This window comes from Nerophis ophidion, linkage group LG15, assembly GCF_033978795.1.
Source record: "Nerophis ophidion isolate RoL-2023_Sa linkage group LG15, RoL_Noph_v1.0, whole genome shotgun sequence".
NCBI classification, from domain to species: Eukaryota; Metazoa; Chordata; class Actinopteri; order Syngnathiformes; family Syngnathidae; genus Nerophis; species Nerophis ophidion.
This window is the reverse complement of record NC_084625.1, coordinates 4,465,412-4,483,897: the sequence shown is the minus strand read 5'-3', so window position 1 is coordinate 4,483,897 and position 18,486 is coordinate 4,465,412. Positions and strand designations below refer to the sequence as shown.

General features: G+C 44.3%; 1 protein-coding gene across 2 annotated transcripts in view; it reads left to right on the top strand.

Moving 5' to 3' along the window:
* Nucleotides 1-18,486, top strand: part of oxsr1b (oxidative stress responsive kinase 1b) — a 138,516-nt gene that overhangs the window by 49,608 nt on the left and 70,422 nt on the right. For both annotated transcript variants that reach the window (XM_061921260.1, XM_061921261.1), the window contains exons 3-4: nucleotides 3,938-4,046; nucleotides 15,113-15,254. In XM_061921260.1, the coding sequence (XP_061777244.1) occupies nucleotides 3,938-4,046; nucleotides 15,113-15,254 (251 nt within the window). The remainder of the gene's footprint in view (nucleotides 1-3,937; nucleotides 4,047-15,112; nucleotides 15,255-18,486) is intronic.

Genomic DNA, 18,486 nt, shown 5'->3' with positions numbered 1-18,486 from the left:
GTCCGAGACTCGGTCTGACCAATCTAAGTCCGGGACTCGGTCTGACCAATCTAAGTCCGAGACTCGATGGGACCAATTTAAGTCAGAGACCGGATGGGAGCAATCTAAGTCCGAGACTCGATCTGACCAATCTAAGTCCGAGACTCGATCTGACCAATCTAAGTCCGAGACTCGATCTGACCAATCTAAGTCCGAGACTATATCTGACCAATCTAAGTCCGAGACTCGATCTGACCAATCTAAGTCCGAGACTCGATCCGACCAATCTAAGGCCGAGACTCGATGGGACCAATCTAAGGCCGAGACTCGATGGGACCAATTTAAGTCAGAGACCGGATGGGAGCAATCTAAGTCCGAGACTCGATCGGACCAATCTAAGTCCGAGACTCGGTCCGACCAATCTAAGTCCGAGACTCGGTCTGACCAATCTAAATCCGAGACTCGGTCTGACCAATCTAAGTCCAAGAATCGATCTGACCAATCTAAGTCCGAGACTCGATGGGACCAATCTAAGTCCGAGACTCGATGGGACCAATCTGAATCCGAGACTCGATGGGACCAATCTAAGTCCGAGACTCGATCCGACCAATCTAAGTCCGAGACTCGATCCGACCAATCTAAGTCCGAGACTCGATGGGACCAATCTAAAGCTGAGACTCGATGTGACCAATCTAAGTCCGAGACTCGATGGGACCAATCTAAAGCTGAGACTCGATGTGACCAATCTAAGTCCGAGACTCGGTCTGACCAATCTAAGTCCGAGACTCGGTCTGACCAATCTAAGTCCGAGACTCGGTCTGACCAATCTAAGTCCGAGACTCGGTCTGACCAATCTAAGTCCGAGACTCGGTCCGACCAATCTAAGTCCGAGACTCGGTCCGACCAATCTAAGTCCGAGACTCGGTCCGACCAATCTAAGTCCGAGACTCGGTCCGACCAATCTAAGTCCGAGACTCGGTCCGACCAATCTAAGTCCGAGACTCGGTCCGACCAATCTAAGTCCGAGACTCGGTCCGACCAATCTAAGTCCGAGACTCGGTCCGACCAATCTAAGTCCGAGACTCGGTCCGACCAATCTAAGTCCGAGACTCGGTCCGACCAATCTAAGTCCGAGACTCGGTCCGACCAATCTAAGTCCGAGACTCGGTCCGACCAATCTAAGTCCGAGACTCGGTCCGACCAATCTAAGTCCGAGACTCGGTCCGACCAATCTAAGTCCGAGACTCGGTCCGACCAATCTAAGTCCGAGACTCGATGGGACCAATCTAAGTCCGAGACTCGATGGGACCAATCTAAGTCCGAGACTCGATGGGACCAATCTAAGTCCGAGACTCGAGCCGACCAATTTAAGTCCGAGACTCAATCCGACCAATATAAGTCTGAAACCCTATCCAATCTAACATTATAGTGTGAGTCCAGTGCAATGTAGATCAAGCATAATATTGTGAAAGTCCAGTCCATAGTGGATCTAACATAATAGTGTGAGTCCAGTCCATAGTGGATCTAACATAATAGTGTGAGTCCAGTCCATAGTGGATCTAACATAATAGTGTGAGTCCAGTCCATAGTGGATCTAACATAATAGTGTGAGTCCAGTCCATAGTGGATCTAACATAATAGTGTGAGTCCAGTCCATAGTGGATCTAACATAATAGTGTGAGTCCAGTCCATAGTGGATCTAACATAATAGTGTGAGTCCAGTCCATAGTGGATCTAACATAATAGTGAGAGTGCAGTCCATAGTGGTTCTAAGATAATAGTGAGAGTCCAGTCCATAGTGGATCTAACATAATAGTGAGAGTCCAGTCCATAGTGGTTCTAAGATAATAGTGAGAGTCCAGTCCATAGTGGATCTAACATAATAGTGAGAGTCCAGTCCATAGTGGATCTAACATAATAGTGAGAGTCCAGTCCATAGTGGATCTAACATAATAGTGAGAGTCCAGTCCATAGTGAGACTAACATAATAGTGAGAGTCCAGTCCTTAGTGGATCTAACATAATAGTGAGAGTCCAGTCCATAGTGGATCTAACATAATAGCGAGAGTCCAGTCCATAGTGGATCTAACATAACAGTGAGAGTCTAGTCCATAGTGTATCTAACATAATAGTGAGAGTCCAGTCCATAGTGAGACTAACATAATAGTGAGAGTCCAGTCCTTAGTGGATCTAACATAATAGTGAGAGTCCAGTCCATAGTGGATCTAACATAATAGCGAGAGTCCAGTCCATAGTGGATCTAACATAACAGTGAGAGTCTAGTCCATAGTTTATCTAACATAATAGTGAGAGTCCAGTCCATAGTGGATCTAACATAATAGTGAGAGTCCAGTCCATAGTGGATCTAACATAATAGTGAGAGTCTAGTCCATAGTGTATCTAACATAATAGTGAGAGTCCAGTCCATAGTGGATCTAACATAATAGTGAGAGTCCAGTCCATAGTGGATCTAACATAATAGTGAGAGTCCAGTCCATAGTGGATCTAACATAATAGTGAGAGTCCAGCATAGTGGTTCTAAGACAATAGCGAGAGTCCAGTCCATAGTGGTTCTAACATAATAGTGAGAGTCTAGTCCATAAGGGATCTAACATAATAGTGTGAGAGTCCAGTCCATAGTGAGTCTAACATAATAGTGAGAGTCCAGTCCATAGTGCATCTAACATAATAGTGAGAGTCCAGTCCATAGTGGATCTAACATAATAGTGAGAGTCCAGTCCATAGTGGATCTAACATAATAGTGAGAGTCCAGTCCATAGTGGATCTAACATAATAGTGAGAGAGTCCAGTCCATAGTGGTTCTAACATAATAGTGAGAGTTTAGTCCATAGTGGATCTAACATAATAGTGAGAGTCCAGTCCATAGTGGATCTAACATAATAGTGAGAGTCCAGTCCATAGTGGATCTAACATAATAGTGAGAGTCCAGTCCATAGTGGATCTAACATAATAGCGAGAGTCCAGTCCATAGTGGATCTAACATAATAGTGAGAGTCCAGTCCATAGTGGATCTAACATAATAGCGAGAGTCCAGTCCATAGTGGATCTAACATAATAGGGAGAGTCCAGTCCATAGTGGATCTAACATAATAGCGAGAGTCCAGTCCATAGTGGATCTAACATAATAGCGAGAGTCCAGTCCATAGTGGATCTAACATAATAGTGAGAGTCCAGTCCATAGTGGATCTAACATAATAGTGAGAGTCCAGTCCATAGTGGATCTTACATAGTAGCGAGAGTCCAGTCCATAGTGGATCTAACATAATAGTGAGAGTCCAGTCCATAGTGGATCTAACATAATAGTGAGAGTCCAGTCCATAGTGGTTCTAAGATAATAGCGAGAGTCCAGTCCATAGTGGATCTTACATAGTAGCGAGAGTCCAGTCCATAGTGGATCTAACATAATAGTGAGAGTCCAGTCCATAGTGGATCTAACATAATAGTGAGAGTCCAGTCCATAGTGGATCTTACATAGTAGCGAGAGTCCAGTCCATAGTGGATCTAACATAATAGTGAGAGTCCAGTCCATAGTGGTTCTAAGATAATAGCGAGAGTCCAGTCCATAGTGGATCTAACATAACAGTAAGAGTCCAGTCCATAGTGGGGCCAGCAAGAGACAGGTCAGCAGCACAGAAATGTCCCCCACAGACAAGCGGTCCACCCCGGGTCCCGACTCTGGACAGCCAGCAGTTCATCCGTGGCCACCGGACCTGTGTCCCCCTTTTAGATCAACTGGTCTAAAAGGGGTTTCTATTTAAAGGCTGGAGTATACAAATGAGTTTCAAAGATGTGACTTTATATTCATGAAAATGAAGAAAACGCGTGGAATGAGAAGGTGTGTCCAAACTGTCTGGAAACATCACAAAGGTCACTCCGACTTGAAGCATGAAAGCCGAGCGTCTGACGGCGCGTCTCTCTCTCTCTCTCTCCCCCCGCAGAAAGAGATCCAGGCCATGAGTCAGTGCCACCATCCCAACATCGTCACCTACTACACCTCCTTCGTGGTGAAGGACGAGCTGTGGCTGGTCATGAAGCTGCTGAGTGGAGGTAAGTGGCTGGTTGAGGGATCGGGAAAAGTGGGCGGGGCCTCCCGCCTTGAAAGTACGGCTGGTGGGGGGATTGTGACAGCGCTGATCCTCATTGTGTGCCAGCCCCCCCCCCAGCTAATGACCGGGCCGCGATAATAACAGCCTGCAGGCCGGCATGGCAGAACTGCAATTAGGCAGCGAGAGGAGTTAACTCTTATGTGGTTTCACCGCACCTCGGCAGTGTAGAACCGTCATTGCCAGACAGGAAGTGTTTAACCCTTTCTTAATTAAAAGGAGTCACTTCAATCATTCAATCAATGTTTATTTATATAGCCCCAAATCACAAATGTCTATACATCCTTTTTTTTTAGTCCGAGCCAGCAGTGCTCCGTTCTAACCCCACCTTGCCTTTGCGGCAGACCCCCAACCCCACAACTTGGCTTTCAGCCCACTCGGCACCTGATCTTCTGGTCTCGTCTTCCTTAGTCGGAAAACTCCACCACCAGCGACCAGAAGGTTTGACACGGTTTTCCGAACCCGCCTTTTAGGAGGAGAGAACCCTCCCAGAATTCTAAGGCTGTCCAAAATGATGAGCGCTGACTAGAACTGAAGTACAAACAATAGAAATGCCAGCACCGAGAGAGAGTGAACAGAGCAGTCTCTAAAACGGTTGCCCGTCTCTCATGCTTTTGTCCACTGGGGTTGCATAGCCTTGGCAGTACCTGAAACTGTCTTCACTCTCTTCAATCAATCAATCAATGTTTATTTATATAGCCCCAAATCACAAATGTCTCAAAGGACTGCACAAATCATTACGACTGCAACATCCTCGGAAGAACCCACAAAAGGGCAAGGAAAACTCACACCCAGTGGGCAGGGAGAATTCACATCCAGTGGGACGCCAGTGACAATGCTGACTATGAGAAACCTTGGAGAGGACCTCAGATGTGGGCAACCCCCACCCCCCCTCTAGGGGACCGAAAGCAATGGATGTCGAGCGGGTCCAACATGATACTGTGAAAGTTCAATCCATAGTGGCTCCAAGACAGCAGCGAGAGTCCCGTCCACAGGAAACCATCTCAAGCGGATCAGCAGCGTAGAGATGTCCCCAACCGATACAGGCGAGCGGTCCATCCTGGGTCTCGACTCTGGACAGCCAGTACTTCATCCATGGTCATCGGACCGGACCCCCTCCACAAGGGAGGGGGGGACATAGGAGAAAGAAAAGAAGCGGCAGATCAACTGGTCTAAAAAGGAGGTCTATTTAAAGGCTAGAGTATACAGATGAGTTTTAAGGTGAGACTTAAATGCTTCTACTGAGGTAACATCTCGAACTGTTACCGGGAGGGCATTCCAGAGTACTGGAGCCCGAACGGAAAACGCTCTATAGCCCGCAGACTTGCCTTCTTTTGTTTCTTTCGGGAGGAAAAACGTGGCGCCGCAGGTCATTATAAGGCAGGGGTGTCGAAAGTGCGGCTCGCGGCTAACAGTCCATCCGTCCATTTTCTACCGCTTATTCCCTATCACTTTCCGAGTGGGGCACCTTTTAGATCCCAAATAAATTTTGTGGTATTTTATTGATCTTTTCACTGAGATTACTCAAAAATAATGAAGAATTAAAATCAATGGTGTCCTGCTTTATTGATCTTTTAGGGCTCTAATGACTAAATACTGCATATTTAGTGATTCCCAAAGCCCAAAAAAAGTCTGCGGGCTATAGAGCGTTTTCCGTTCAGGCTCCAGTACTCTGGAATGCCCTCCCGGTAAAAGTTCGAGATGCCACCTCAGTAGAAGCATTTAAGTCTCACCTTAAAACTCATTTGTATACTCTAGCCTTTAAATAGACTCCCTTTTTAGACCAGTTGATCTGCCGTTTCTTTTCTTTTTCTTCTATGTCCCACTCTCCCTTGTGGAGGGGGTCCGGTCCGATCCGGTGGCCATGTACTGCTCGCCTGTGTATCGGCTGGGGACATCTCTGCGCTGCTGATCCGCCTCCGCTTGGGATGGTTTCCTGCTGGCTCCGCTGTGAACGGGACTCTCGCTGCTGTGTTGGATCCGCTTTGGACTGGACTCTCGCGACTGTGTTGGATCCATTGTGGATTGAACTCTCACAGTATCATGTTAGACCCGCTCGACATCCATTGCTTTCCTCCTCTCCAAGGTTTCTCATAGTCATCATTGTCACCGACGTCCCACTGGGTGTGAGTTTTTCCTTGCCCTTATGTGGGCCTACCGAGGATGTCGTGGTGGTTTGTGCAGCCCTTTGAGACACTAGTGATTTAGGGCTATATAAGTAAACATTGATTGATGATTGATTGATTTCAGTTTTACTATTAAAAAAACAAAGATGTTTTTGACAAAAAAGCCATAAAACCTTTTTTTTAATTTTTTTTAAAGTTGATATAGAGATTTACTGTAAGCGTTAAATAAAAAATAATAATACAAATTTGACTTATTTTTAACATTTTAATAACTGAAACCCTTTATGGTCCCCGGGACCCCTAAAGGTAAAATACATTTAAAAAATCCATATATTTTGTTATGGTTTGAAAATGAAAAATATCAAAACGGCCCCCGCTTGCTTTAATTTTTCCGTGTGTGGCCCTCAGTGGAAAAAGTTTGGACACCCCTGCAATATATGTACAAAAAATATACATACGGGCCTAAAGGGTTTTGGTCAAAAAACAAAACAAAAAAAGTGTCATTATTCAGTATTATTATTTTAATTATTATTCATGGTTTAAATCTCTTGATCAATATTAAGTCTATCTGTCAATATAACATTATTAAAGATTTAAGTTTTATGCTCTTTTTGTCAAAGAAACCCCCGTTTTTGTATGGGAAAAACACAAAATATGTAATATTTTCACCCAATAAAATTTTTAAGTGGAATATTTGAGATGATATAATAATTGGAGCCTTAAAAAGGTCAACAACTCATAACAACATTTTATTTCATTATTATTATTATTATTTTTTAGCAATGACACTTAAAAACAAATTACACAAGTATTGGGGGTCCAAAAGGGTCCTACTCATTACAATGTTTTAAAAATACCTTATAAATGTTATTAACTGTTTACTTTTAACACAATAACCTCCAGATCAACTTCAGATTATAAGTTTATATTGTTGTTTATTTTGTTTGTTTTAGGCCCTTTAAAAAAAAAAAAAAAAGATAAAATAAACAGCTTACTTTTTTACATAGCAAACACAAAATATGCAACATTTTCCCCAAATAATATCTCAAAGTGGAATATTTAATGTGACGTTATTGGAGCCTTGAATAGGTCAATAATTCATAATGACATTGATTTTGATTCATTATTATTTTTTAAAGAACGAAACAGCCTGCATGGCAGTTTTGTGTTATCAGAGTCAACGTTGCCACATTTTCTTATTACATTTCACCTGTTAGCTCCTTTATAAAACTTTTAATGTTTTTTGGTTTTTTTTCCATATTATTTTTACAATGTGCTGTGGGGCCGTTAAAAAATGACCTGTGGGCCGCAAATGGCCCCCAGGCCGCACTTTGAACACCCTGTTATAAGGTATTAAAATGAAGGCCTTAACCCTTGTGTAATGTTCATATTGTTGTTACTCAGCCAGCGTTTGTGGGTCTGATGGACCCCGTGCATTTTGTGGCTCTTACCCTAATGCCTCACAATCAAACACTTTTATGTTAAAATACTGAACAGATGTTTACGTTATCCCAATAAATATCATATCAAATGTGCGAGAAAATGAGAGCAGACAGTGTTGACAAACAATGTTAAAACCTTGTGTGGGAACCGCAGCTGCAGAAACACAAAAGAAGAATCCCAGTGGGATGCAGAAACTTGGCAGAGAAATGTTCCGTGCAAGGTTCATATTGTTGTTACTCAGCCAGTGTTTGTGGGTCTGATGGACCCCTTGCATTTTGTGGCTCTTACCATAATGCCTCACAATCAAACACTTTTATGTTAAAATACTGAACAGATGTTTACGTTATCCCAATAAATATCATATCAAATGTGCGAGAAAATGAGAGCAGACAGTGTTGACAAACAATGTTACAACCTAGTGCGGGAACGGCAGCTGCAGAAACACAAAAGAAGAATCCCAGTGGGATGCAGAAACTTGGCAGGGAAATGTTCCATGCAAGGTTCATATTGTTGTTACTCAGCCAGCGTTTGTGGGTCTGATGGACCCCTTGCATTTTGTGGCTCTTACCATAATGCCTCACAATCAAACACTTTTATGTTAAAATACTGAACAGATGTTTACCTTATCCCAATAAATATCATATCAAATGTGCGAGAAAATGAGAGCAGACAGTGTTGACAAACAATGTTACAACCTTGTGTGGGAACCGCAGCTGCAGAAACACAAAAGAAGAATCCCAGTGGGATGTAGAAACTTGGCAGAGAAATGTTCTGTGCAAGGTTCATATTGTTGTTACTCAGCCAGCGTTTGTGGGTCTGATGGACCCCTTGCATTTTGTGGCTTTTAACGCCTCGCAACCAAACACTTTTATGTTAAAATACTGAACAGATGTTTAATGGGATAAGGTAAGCATCAGTTCAGTATTTTAACGTGAACGTTTCTGCTGTGTTCGGGTGTCTTTTTTTAAGGACCACTGAAAAAGTCCGATAGAGTTCTAAAAACTTTATCCTCAAAAAAACAGAAATGTAATTTTACAGTTTTTCACTGAATGGGACACAACACACAATGTATACAAAAATAAAGAAAGTAGGATTTACAACATTAATTATGAACAATAAAACACCGAATATTAATATGTGTGCGGAAATTGTCCAACGGTTTAAGAACATTCCTCAACCAGCTGTTGCAAAGGAATTTAGGGATTTCCCCATCTACGGTCCGTAATATCATCAAAAGGTTCTGAGAATCTGGAGAAATCACTGCACGTAAGCGGCAAGGCCGAAAACCAACATTCGATCCCTCAGGTGGTACTGCATCAAAAAGCGACATCAGCGTGTAAAGGATATCACCACATGAACACTTCAGAAAACCACTGTCAGTAATTACAGTCGGTCGCTACATCTTTAAGTGCACGTTAAAACTCTACTATGCAAATTGAAAGCCATTTATCAACAACACCCAGAAAATGCTACCGGCTTCGCTGGGCCCGAGCTCATCTAAGATGGACCGATGCAAAGTGGGAAAGTGTTCTGTCCACGAGTCCACATTTCGAATTGTGGATCTTGTCTTTGCAGTCTATTCAATTGAATATAAGTTGTTATTAGTCTGTTCCTGCCATGTTACTTTGTTCGTCATGCTTGTTTTTGTTTCTATTTTGCACTTGAGGCACATGTTTTTTATTGAAATAAAACTAAAAATAAAGTAGTTTTTTTTTACAAAACGTTGACCATATTTAAAAATGACGGTGTCTCCGGTTTTAAACGCCGGCCCTTGATGTTGACTTTTATTGTGCTCAGTAATTAAATGATGGCCCAAGCGAGGTCTGCCATGAAGACGGGCCCGATCGGGTTTATAGACCACCGGTCCGCACGGGGGTGGGGGGTGTTGCTCGCATTCCCTCCGTCAATGCCAGCTTCTGTCTGGATGCAGCTTTAGAGAACCGACTACTTGACTGTCTGGCTTTCTCCCGCTTACGAAGACATGCACCTGGGGATAGGCCCCTCCCGCCTAAAAATACATGCACCTGGGGATAGGCCCCTCCCACCTATAAAGTCATGCACCTGGGAATAGGCCCCTCCCACCTATAAAGTCATGCACCTGGGAATAGGCCCCTCCCACCTCCAAAGACATGCTCTTGGGGATAGGCCCCTCCCGCCTATAAAGTCATGCACCTGGGAATAGGCCCCTCCTGCCTACAAAGACATGCACCTGGGGTTAGGCCCCTCCCGCCTACAAAGTCATGCACCTGGGAATAGGCCCCTCCCGCCTAAAAATACATGCACCTGGGGTTAGGCCCCTCCCGCCTACAAAGTCATGCACCTGGGAATAGGCCCCTCCCGCCTATAAATACATGCACCTAGGGATAGGCCCCTCCCGCCTAAAAATACATGCACCTGGGGATAGGCCCCTCCCACCTTCTAAGACATGCACCTGGGGATAGGCCCCTCCCGCCTATAAAGTCATGCAAGTGGGGATAGGCCCCTCTCACTTCCCAAGATATGCACCTGGGGATAGGCCCCTCCCACCTTCTAAGACATGCACCTGGGGATAGGCCCCTCCCGCCTACAAAGTCATGCACCTGGGGATAGGCCCCTCCCACTTCCAAAAACATGCACCTGGGGATAGGCCCCTCCCACTTCCAAAAACATGCACCTGGGGATAGGCCCCTCCCGCCTAAAAATACATGCACCTGGAGATAGGCCCCTCCCGCCTAAAAATACATGCACCTGGGGATAGGCCCCTCCCGCCTAAAAATACATGCACCTGGGGATAGGCCCCTCCCGCCTATAAAGTCATGCACCTGGGAATAGGCCCCTCCCACCTGCAAAGACATGCACCTAGAGATAGGCCCCTCCCGCCTACAAAGTCATGCACTTGGGGATAGGCCCCTCTCACTTCCAAAGACATGCACCTGGGGATAGGCCCCTCCCGCCTACAAAGACATGCACCTGGGGATAGGCCCCTCCCGCCTATAAAGTCATGCACCTGGGGATAGGCCCCTCCCGCCTATAAAGTTATGCACTTGGGGATAGGCCCCTCTCACTTCCAAAGACATGCACCTGGGAATAGGCCCCTCCCACCTTCTAAGACATGCACCTGGGGATAGGCCCCTCCCGCCTAAAAATACATGCACCTAGTGATAGGCCCCTCCTGCCTCCTAAGACATGCACCTGGGGATAGGCCCCTCCCACTTCCAAAGACATGCACCTGGGAATAGGCCCCTCCCGCCTAAAAATACATGCACCTGGGGATAGGCCCCTCCCGCCTATAAAGTCATGCACCTGGGAATAGGCCCCTCCCACCTGCAAAGACATGCACCTAGAGATAGGCCCCTCCCGCCTACAAAGTCATGCACTTGGGGATAGGCCCCTCTCACTTCCAAAGACATGCACCTGGGGATAGGCCCCTCCCGCCTACAAAGACATGCACCTGGGGATAGGCCCCTCCCGCCTATAAAGTCATGCACCTGGGGATAGGCCCCTCCCGCCTATAAAGTTATGCACTTGGGGATAGGCCCCTCTCACTTCCAAAGACATGCACCTGGGAATAGGCCCCTCCCACCTTCTAAGACATGCACCTGGGGATAGGCCCCTCCCGCCTAAAAATACATGCACCTAGTGATAGGCCCCTCCTGCCTCCTAAGACATGCACCTGGGGATAGGCCCCTCCCACTTCCAAAGACATGCACCTGGGAATAGGCCCCTCCCGCCTAAAAATACATGCACCTGGGGATAGGCCCCTCCCGCCTATAAAGTCATGCACCTGGGAATAGGCCCCTCCCACCTTCTAAGACATGCACCTGGGAATAGGCCCCTCCCACCTTCTAAGACATGCACCTGGGGATAGGCCCCTCCCGCCTAAAAATACATGCACCTAGAGATAGGCCCCTCCCACCTAAAAATACATGCACCTGGAGATAGGCCCCTCCCGTCAGTCTACCCCAGGGCAGCTGTGGCTACAAATGTTGCTTACCACCACCAGGTGTGAATGAATGATGGGTTCCAACTTCTCCATGAGTGCTTTGAATATCTAACAATAGAAAAGGACAATATAAATCTAATCCATTATTATTATTATTATTATTATAACCGGGGATAGGCCCCTCCCACCTCCAAAGACATGCACCTGGGGATAGGCCCCTCCCCCCTCCAAAGACATGCACCTGGGGAAAACACCACTGCTTTGGTTCTCTGTCTCTGCCAAATCCAAGCAAAATGGAAAGTCCCTAAGTGGGGCTCCAACCTTAGATGACGAGAGAGGTTCCCCCCCCCGTGAAATAAGTCTTCTTTGGCATCTTTTTCCAGAAAAGTCAGTTCTCGTCTCAAATAAAACGTGCTGTGGTTCTTTGATTCTTCCAAACTGGTGAGTGCCATTAAAGCACTCTTTGCAAGTAGTCTTTTTTGTATCTTCCTGGGAGATGAATAAGCAGTCTTGGCAGAGCGGAAAGTGGATGCCTGACAGGAAGATTGCCATCGACTTTGTGACTTTTAGCACAAGTCAGTGGATTTGCCGCACGGGAAGTCCGCCCCTCGATGATCCTCCTAACTGCTGACCGAGGGAGCTTTGCTGATGACTCCACGCTTAAGTTTGCTTATGCAACGCCATAACCGCTGTAATCCATACATCCTTTTTTTTAGTCCGAGCCAGCAGTGCTCCGCTCTAGCCCCACCTTGCCTTTGCGGCAGACCCCCAACCCCACAACTTGGCTTTCAGCCCACTCGGCACCTGATCTTCTGGTCTCGTCTTCCTTAGTCAGAAACCTCCACCACCAGCGACCAGAAGGTTTGACACGGTTTTCCGAACCCGCCTTTTAGGAGGAGAGAACCCTCCCAGAATTCTAAGGCTGTCGAAAATGATGAGCGCTGACTAGAACTGAAGTACAAACAATAGAAATGCCAGCACCCAGAGAGAGTGAACAGAGCAATCTCAAGGTAAAGCAGTCTCTAAAACGGTTGCCCGTCTCTCATGCTTTTGTCCACTGGGGTTGCATAGCCTTGGCAGTACCCGAAACTGTCTTCACTCTCTTCAATCAATCAATCAATGTTTATTTATATAGCCCCGAATCACAAATGTCTCAAAGGACTGCACAAATCATTACGACTACAACATCCTCGGAAGAACCCACAAAAGGGCAGGGAGAATTCACATCCAGTGGGACGCCAGTGACAATGCTGACTATGAGAAACCTTGGAGAGGACCTCAGATGTGGGCAACCCCCCCACCCCCTCTAGGGGACCGAAAGCAATGGATGTCGAGCGGGTCTAACATGATACTGTGAAAGTTCAATCCATAGTGGCTCCAAGACAGCAGCGAGAGTCCCGTCCACAGGAAACCATCTCAAGCGGATCAGCAGCGTAGAGACGTCCCCAACCGATACAGGCGAGCGGTCCATCCTGGGTCCCGACGAGCGGTCCATCCTGGGTCTCGACTCTGGACAGCCAGTACTTCATCCATGGTCATCGGACCAGACCCCCTCCACAAGGGAGGGGGGGACATAGGAGAAAGAAAAGAAGCGGCAGATCAACTGGTCTAAAAAGGAGGTCTATTTAAAGGCTAGAGCATACAGATGAGTTTTAAGGTGAGACTTAAATGCTTCTACTGAGGTGGCATCTCGAACTGTTACCGGGAGGGCATTCCAGAGTACTGAAAACGCTCTATAGCCCGCAGACTTTTTTTGGGCTCTAGGAATCACTAATAAGCCGGAGTCTTTTGAACGCAGATTTCTTGCCGGGACATACGGTACAATACAATCGGCAAGATAGGCTCTTAAAGAGGAACTGCACTTTTTTGTAACGTTGTCTATCATTCACAATCATTATGCAAGAAAGGAACGTTTGTTTTTAGTAGAGATGCTTAAAAATGCTATAAAATGCTTTAAAATGTAATATCGTAAATTATCGGTATCGGTTTCAAAAAGTAAGGTTTATAACTTCTTAAAACGCCGCTGTACGGAGTGGTACACGGACGTAGGGACAAGTACAGAGCAGTTGTGTCTCCCAGTCACACTTGCCAACCCTCCCCATTTTCCTGGGAGACTCCCAAATTTCAGTGCCCCTCCCAAAAATCTCCCGGGGCAACCATTCTCCCGAATTTCTCCCGATTTCCACCCAGACAACAATATTGCGTGCCGGCCCAATCACATAATACCTACGGCTTTTCACACACACAAGTGAATGCAAGGCATACTCGGTCAACAGCTATACAGGTCACACTGAGGGTGGCCGTGTAAACAACTTTAACACTGTTGCAAATATGCGGCACAGTGTGAACCCACACCAAACAAGAATGACAAACACATTTCGGGAGAACATAAACACAACAGAAAAAATACCCAGAACCCATTGCAGCACTAACTCTTCAGAGACGCTACAATAAACACCCCTAGCCGCCCCAACCCTCAACCTCCTCATGCTCTCTCAGGGAGAGCATGTCCCAAATTCCAAGCTGCTGTTTTGAGCCATGTTAATAAAATAATGCACTTTGTGACCTCAATAATAAATATGGCAGTGCCATGTTGGCATTTTTTTCCCGTAACTTGAGTTGATTTATTTTGGAAAAGCTTGTTACATTGTTTAATGCATCCAGCGGAATCACAACAAAATTAGTCATTTTAATGTGTTTATTCCACGACTGTATATATATATATATCGGTATCGGTTGATATCGGGATCGGTAATTAAGAGTTGGACAATATCGGAATATCGAATATCGGCAGAACGTCTTGGCAGTACTCGAAACTGAACGTTGACTTGGTACAACTCTCCGTCTTCACAATCTTAAGGAGGAACTGCACTTTTTTTGGAACGTTGCCTATCATTCACAATCATTATGCAAGACAAAAAATTTTTTTTATTTTTAAAATGTATTCTAACTAATAAACAAAGGTAAATGTGAGTCGGCTAAAAATGGATCGGATGAGTCGCTCTCTTCTGCCTATAAAGCGCTCTAAAACACCTCAACTAACATTTCATGCCGTAAATAAATATGTAATGTAGTAACATTCATAATAACATGTAATTTGGACTTATTTTTTTAATCATTTTATAATAATAATAGTATATTTAATTTGTAAAAAGCAATTAACATTGAGCAAACAACGTCAAAATGCTACAGTGTATTAAAAAAATAATAAAAATAAAAACTAGAACAGCCTAATATCTAAAACTAGTATGCATACATGCATAAAAAGGCTTTTTTAAAAAGAAGGGGTTTTAAAGCTTTTTTAAAAGCATTCACAGTCTGCGGTGCCCTCAGGTGGTCAGGGAGAGCGTATCAGTAATTGTGTTTTTGCACACTGAATGTGATTTATATTCGACTTGACACCTCGTAATTACACCCGGCTTTGGTTATTAGCAGGCAGGAGAAGTTAAGCACGCACTGCAATGCCAGGAAAACCGATATGCATTTGATTGATTGGTTTTATTTATGATCCCCTCTCAGGCTCGGTTCTGGATGTGATCAAGCATATCATCTCACGAGGCGAGCACAAGGCGGGCGTCCTGGACCAGGCCAGCATAGCCACGGTCTTGAAGGATGTGCTGGAGGGCCTGGAGTACCTGCACAAGAACGGACAGATACACAGGTAGCGGTTCTCCTCGTCGCGTTTAATTTGGCTCTCTTCATTCTTATTCACGACTGGAAATCAAACGGCCTGCAGGATTAAAAACAAATGCAAAGGAAATCACATTAAAAGTTCCAGAACAACTGATGGGAAAACGCTGCGAGTTTACAGAACCAAGCAAAAGTTAGCCAGACAACCAAGAAGTTCGTATCGTAATCCGAATATGTAGTAATAATAATACCTAAATGAGGAAATTCCTGAAGGAATTGCGTGTGAAAGCTCCAATGCTGTCGTTGAACTGAAATCCTGGAATTTGTTTTTAGAATAGTTGAAGTAGAATTCCCAAACAGGCTGAATATTTTGAAGTTGGAACAGTTTGAATCAGATGAAAAATGTGGGTGTTGTGGACTTTGAAGAATGTCCCAATGATTTCAATGGGAATTTTTGGAAAATGGTAAAAAAAAGAACTAATGGTCTGAATGACTAGAAATGGTTGGTGTTAGAATTTTTCAAATCGGTCGAGAAATGTTGAATTGAGAAATGGTATTACGGAATTCCTGGAATTTCAGGAAAACCGGGAATTTTTCAAGTTCAAAAAACGACTTAGTTTTTTGGTCCTAATTAAGAGGAAGGATTTGACGGTGGAACGGTTTAAGTGTGTTGAAAAATGTGGAAAAGGTAGTCGCCAGAAAAAAGAATGAAAATAGGGCTTTGGAAAACCCGGAATTCTTGAAAGTCCTGGAATTTTTGGGAATTTGGAAAAATGATAGTTTGAATTTCCAGGATGGTGGAATGTGTTGAAGGGGGAATGGTTTGAATCGGTTGAAAAATTTGGGAGTTGTGGACTTTGAAGAATGTCCCAATGATTTCAATGGGAATTTCGGGAAAAGCGGGAATTTTGGGAAAATAGTAAAAAAAAAACTAATGGTCTGAATGACTAAAAATGGTTGGTGTTAGAATTTTTCAAATTGGTCGAGAAATGTTGAATTGAGAAATGGTATTACGGAATTCCTGGAATTTCAGGAAAACCGGGAATTTTTCAAGTTCAAAAAACGACTTGGTTTTTTGGTCCTAATTAAGAGGAAGGATTTGACGGTGGAACGGTTGAAGTGTGTTGAAAAATGTGGAAAAGGTAGTCGCCAAAAAAAAGAATGAAAATAGGGCTTTGGAAAACCCGGAATTCTTGAAAGTCTTGGAATTTTTTGGAACTTGGAAAAATGCTAGGTTGAATTTCCAGGATGGTGGAATGTGTTGAAGGGGGAATGGTTTGAATCGGTTGAAACATTTGGGAGTTGTGGACTTTGAAGAATGTCCAAATGATTTCAGTGGGAATTTTGGGAAAAGTGGGAATTTTTGGAAAATTGTAAAAAAAAAACTAATGGTCTGAATGACTAAAAATGGTTGGTGTTAGAATTTTTCAAATCGGTCGAGAAATGTTGAATTGAGAAATGGTATTACGGAATTCCTGGAATTTCAGGAAAACCGGGAATTTTTCAAGTTTAAAAAAACGACTTAGTTTTTTGGTCCTAATTAAGAGGAAGGATTTGACGGTAGAACGGTTGAAGTGTGTTGAAAAATGTGGCCAGAAAAAAGAATGAAAATAGGGCTTTGGAAAACCCGGAATTCTTGAAAGTCCTGGAATTTTTTGGAACTTGGAAAAATGATAGTTTGAATTTCCGGGATGGTGGAATGTGTTGAAGGGGGAATGGTTTGAATCGGTTGAAAAATTTGGGAGTTGTGGACTTTGAAGAATGTCCCGATGATTTCAATGGGAATTTCGGGAAAAGCGGGAATTTTTGGAAAACAATGAAAAAAAAAGTAATGGTCTGAATGACTAAAAAGGGTTGGTTTTAGAATTTTTCAAATCGGTCGAGAAATGTTGAATTGAGAAATAGTATTACGGAATTCCTGGAATTTCAGGAAAAACCGGGAATTTTTCAAGTTAAAAAATACTTAGTTTTTTTCGTCCTAATTAAGAGGAAGGATTTGACGGTGGAACGGTTGAAGTGTGTTGAAAAATGTGGAAAAGGTAGTCGCCAGAAAAAAGAATGAAAATAGGGCTTTGGAAAACCCGGAATTCTGGAAAATCCTGCAATTTTTTTGAGCTTGGAAAAATGATAGTTTGAATTCCCAGGTAGGTGGAATGTGTTGAAGGTAAAATGGTTTGAATCGGTTGAGAAAAAAAATGTGGAAATGGTGCAAGTTTGAAAAATGGCCAGTTCATTTTTAATTGGGAAAAATGTCCTGGAAAACCTGGAGTTCTGGGAAATCCTGGATTTTTTTTTTTTAACTTGGAAAAAGGGTATTTTGACTTCCCAGGATGGTGGAATGTCTTGAAGGTCGAATGGTTTGAATCCGATGACACATTTTTTTCATTGCTCTGCTTCTCACATGCATTGTGTGTGTTTTAGCTTAGCAGTCCCGCCTCCGCCCGCAGAGACATAGATTGTGGATGACTGACAAGAGGGTTCACTCCTCTTGTAATTCTGCTATTGGATAAACAGGTCGGCAAAAATCGTGCACAGAGTGAACTCTCTTGCACCGTGTTTGAAAGCCACAGACCGTGAAAAGGAACTCGTATCTCGCGGATTTGGGTAAATTGGTGGACTTAGGCTGTGCAAGTTATGGGAGGATGCATATTCCTCCAGGGCTCGGACCCGTGACCGTATCAAGGACGTGGCCTTTTCCCCCCGGTGCCACTTTCCGCCCGGAAAGGTCAGCGACGTCGTGGCGATGAAGCCATAAATGGTCTGACCGAGGACCTAATGGTGGAATTGTGATGAGTGTGCAAGAAGTGCTCTCTCCGGGCGTCACGGGAGGAGGTCGTGAAAGTTGCGACACGGTTCCTTTTGCAAGACAGAACCAGCACGAGGAGGTCAGGAAGGTGCAGTGGGAATATGCATGGGTGCTAAAGTTCTAACGATGCAGGAGGTGACTTAGTTAATTGGACAAAACAAGAGTACAAGCAATAGAAACACCAGCCTGAGAGAGAGAGAGAGCCCAAAGTTGACGTACTTTATACCATCCATCCATTTTCTACCGCTTATTCCCTTTCGGGGGCGCTGGCGCCTATCTCAGCTACAATCGGGCGGAAGGCGGGGTACACCCTAGACAAGTCGCCACCTCATCGCAACCTTAAAAATCATTTTTAGGATTTTTAAACACATCCTTTTTTACCTTTTAAATTCCTTCCTCTTCTTTTCTGACAATTTAAATCAATGTTCAAGTAAATGTATTTGTTTTATTGTAAAGA